The sequence below is a fragment of the Suillus fuscotomentosus genome, assembly GCF_016647785.1.
Source record: "Suillus fuscotomentosus strain FC203 chromosome Unknown F5891scaffold_20, whole genome shotgun sequence".
Taxonomy (NCBI): Eukaryota; Fungi; Basidiomycota; class Agaricomycetes; order Boletales; family Suillaceae; genus Suillus; species Suillus fuscotomentosus.
Window position 1 is genome coordinate 127,429 of NW_024539532.1, and position 3,720 is coordinate 131,148.

The following is a 3,720-nucleotide window of genomic DNA, read 5'->3' on the forward strand; positions in this document are numbered from 1 at the left end:
AAATATCTGCGGGGTCTCTACAGGCATGACAGCTTTTAACTGTGCAAGTGCAAAGAATTCGGCTAGATTGTAATTCGGTACTGTGGAGATGGATGTGAGCTGCTCTGTCTTCGTGCGACGACGTGGTTGTTGGACTTCGGACGATGGTATGTAGATGTCTAATTTTTGGACTTCTAGTTCTGGGAAGGGGACTTGATTGTTCTGCTGTTCGTCTTCTTCCGAGAGGCTGCTTAGTGACGATGTGCTACAGTGACTTGGTGTGTTGTGTCCTGATGGATCTGGTGTATCGAGAGGAGATGATGCTGCTGATGTCTTTTCTGACCAGAGTTCCCAGTTCGTTTTTAAACGAACGTTGGTTACCGCTTGTCCTTTTGCTGTTCTGGGTCTCAATTTGTTAGCTTTGGGCATCAAATATAAACGTAAATGCGAGTAAGATGAACACTGCTCTTTTTTGTAATTGGTGTTGTTTTTGATGTGAGTTGCGACGTAATAAGACTGTATGTTTCTGTAAATGGTTCGTTAGCTTCTATTTGGGAGCTTCTATGTTCTATTCTATGACTAAAATCTAGACCGCGAGCTAATGCTTCTTTCTTCTGCGTGCTTTTTTGTGTGATAGGTGTGTGATGCAATATCGCGCTGGTTCGGATTCTCTCTGTTCACCACGATGGACTAGGACGAAAGCAGTGAGGGGAGAGCTCTATGATGCGTGATGATGTGTTACACTATGAACAGAGTTTGGCTATGTGCGCGTGTCGCTGACTAAGCTATGGCTATCGCCGAAGGACCAACTGCCTCTTGTCTATGTCTCTTCCTTTGGTCTATGCCTTGGGACCCCCGGTCCACCGTTGAATATGTGGAGCATCCTGAAATTCAGAATTGATATCAGGAAGCGCGCGAGAAGTGACGAGAATCCGAAAGTTGGATGGGAGTTCGGTGATTTTGGGAAGACCTTCTCCCTCGAGGGTACCCGCAAGTATGCGGAGAAGGTTGCGCCGTGTCTCGACTTCCCCGCTCTCGTCCAGCGCTTCGATTACGATCAAGACAGGCCCCACGCTCGACCCAGAAGACTTCTTTAGTGATTCTATCAACAACTTGCGCCACTGCTGGACGATGTCTGTCGTGCTCTTGAGCGCATTTGCACGTTCGACTACATTCGCTAATGCGTGTCTCATCTCCGGATCACGATCGGCGAGGTCGCGAGCGATGGTGGAGAAGACTTTTTCATGACGTTTGTCGGTTTGATTCCGGTCGAAGCAGAAACACGAACCGAGCCCTCCCAAGTCGTTGAACCAGTTGGCTATTGTATGAGCGATGGCTGACTTGCCCGTGCCCGCAGGGCCAGATAGCCACAGCACCCGCTGAGCAGTATCTCCGCTGTCGTTGATCCATGCAGTGATCCGGGAGAGAACATTCGTGCGCGTCCCTGGTAGGCATAGTTTCGTGGTATTTAGTCCCGCGCCTGCTGCGTAAGGCATCCCGCTGAGATCCAGTTTGTCACCCAGTTTGTCACCTAAAGAGGTATTATGAGTGGACGGGAATTCAGAAGCATGTTCGAATCCTTACTAGTACACCGAACAAGATCGGCTATGTCTCGAAGAGCTTGGTCCCGAAATTGTTGCATGAAGTCGTCCAAAGCGTTATTGTACCGTGAAATCAGATCATCCGTCTCTGAGATGACATTTTTCCCGAGTCTCTTCCCTGTGATGATGGCATAAGGTTCAAATTATGGAAAGTGTGATGGCTAGAAGACTCACAAAAGCTCTTTTTCTCCGAATAATCCCTGATGAAATACGCGTACTCTAGAGTCTGCTGCGCGATTCGTCCAGCAATGCTGCGCTTGGATGAAATCTGGCCCAGAGTGTCCTTTTGCGACATGAAGCCGTAAACTTGTTCCAATTTGTTGAGAAGAGATTGCACCGATTTGTCGCGTTCTGTTTGAGCGAGAAATAGAGTCAACAACTGCTGAACAGGAAGGTGAAAACCACACGTACTTTGGATGCAGCGGACAGCATGCCCAGCACCATCTTTGCATAAGGATGTACCTATACAATTTGATTAGCTCGCTTCCAACCAAGAAGAGCACCCATACGTTCGCAAGATTCTCTATGACAGTGTCGAAAATTTTGAGTTGTTGAAGATATGTGGTCGGGATATCGTCTGCGGCAGCGAGATCTTTTGGGCCATCCTCGGCTTTGGATACCACAGAAGTGACACGTCCCCCGAGTGGTCTCATACTTTCTGTAACCTTACGGGCACCCTAAAGTCCAGCATCAACTGATTGGGAATCAGGAAACCCTTTCACGTCAGGAGGTGCGTCGAGGACCTGCACGACCACCAGAATTTAGATATGAAAAATAGATCGTTTGGCGTAAATACCTTCGAAGCAGGTTCTCCGGGCGCTCCTTGATTCCCACGGCCACTGAGATTCTCAGATGTGACGGGCTTGTCGCCATCGGAAGGATGCAGACTCGATGCATGCTTGGTTGACCTTAGACAAGTTCAAGATGAAAACAATGACTACTTACCTCAGCATTCTGATTCGACAAAACACTTTCATGATCGGTGTTCTGGACAACGGGGACTTGGTGGCGGGAACGCTTGAAGCGTTTCTGTAAAATATCAGCTATATTCTAGTCCCTTCAGCATTCAGGCCGACGTACGGAAACTTTTTAGTCACATTCTTCTTAACTTTCCGCAGGGCCTGACCGAGACCGCAGCCGCTACGGTGCTGGCTCTGGATTAAGGATGCGTAGGAGGCAGGGAAATGTCATTAGCGCTCATCGACAGCGGTCTAATGAGGGCACGTACGGAGCTCTCGCCAGCAGTTGCCTCTCTGGATTGAGAAGCCTCCGGAAGAGGTTCCTGCCTGTGGTCTTTGAGTCAAAGATTGGAATCAGCCTGAGGAAAATAGATGCAAGAATTAGAGGTAGGGAAGAGTATTTGGTGGAACCAGAATTTAAATAACAAGCACCCCAATAACGTGGTTCATGCAAGCACTAGGGAACCTTTAGCATGCATCGTTCATCATGTAACAAGCTTGACATTGATGGGTAAGTAAACACATACGTATGTATGGGCACAACGAAATTCTTAACAATCGTTAAGCTGAACATTTCGGTAGTATCGCGGAGTGTGTCACTGTGACAGGCACGAGAATCTTAGTAGTGTCGGGGCCCGATCAACCACCTGGGTTGCCCTATTAATAAGCCTTATTATACTTGGTAGTTACGTGTCTCGCCAACTATAATTAGGCTTGGTTTCATCAAATCCCTACACCAGCGTTAAATAGTGCCCCAGCTCCTCAAAATACCTTCAAAAAAACTATGTACACCTCACTATGGTGGGCGCGCGCGCGCGCATAGGCTATATTCGGTAAGCATCCCACCCCGCCTTAATTGCGTCATATTCCTATTTTAATTCGGCACGCTCGGCAACGCCTACTACGCTTCCTAATTCGAACCAAGGGGCCCTTCTCACGCTTCCTAGCTCTCCTCATCACTGTGCTCATCGTCCCTGCCGTTCCCTGCCTCCATCGTGCCCCCATTGTTCCGCCTTTGTCGTCGTCGTCAACCTCCTTCGTTCCTGCCGTTTCCCACCTCCCTCGTGCCTTCTCAACCTCCTTCGTACCTTCGTCGTCGTCGTCCTTCGTACCTGCCGTTTCCCAACTCCCTCGTGCTTTCGTCGTTGCCCTCCTTTGTGCCTTCATCGTTGTCGTCCTTC

At 48.8% G+C, this 3,720-nt stretch overlaps 1 protein-coding gene across 1 annotated transcript; it reads right to left on the reverse strand.

Annotated features, from left to right (window-relative positions):
• Window positions 1–743: 743 nt before the first annotated feature.
• F5891DRAFT_1107771 (uncharacterized protein) lies at window positions 744–2,474 on the reverse strand. The gene is made up of 6 exons (XM_041363677.1): window positions 2,377–2,474; window positions 2,090–2,323; window positions 1,988–2,042; window positions 1,755–1,946; window positions 1,564–1,698; window positions 744–1,510 (listed from the first exon to the last, which is right to left on the reverse strand). The coding sequence occupies exons 2-6, from the start codon at window positions 2,231–2,233 to the stop codon at window positions 819–821; spliced, it is 1,218 nt and encodes a 405-aa protein (XP_041227259.1). The 5' UTR covers window positions 2,234–2,323; window positions 2,377–2,474; the 3' UTR covers window positions 744–818.
• Window positions 2,475–3,720: the final 1,246 nt, after the last annotated feature.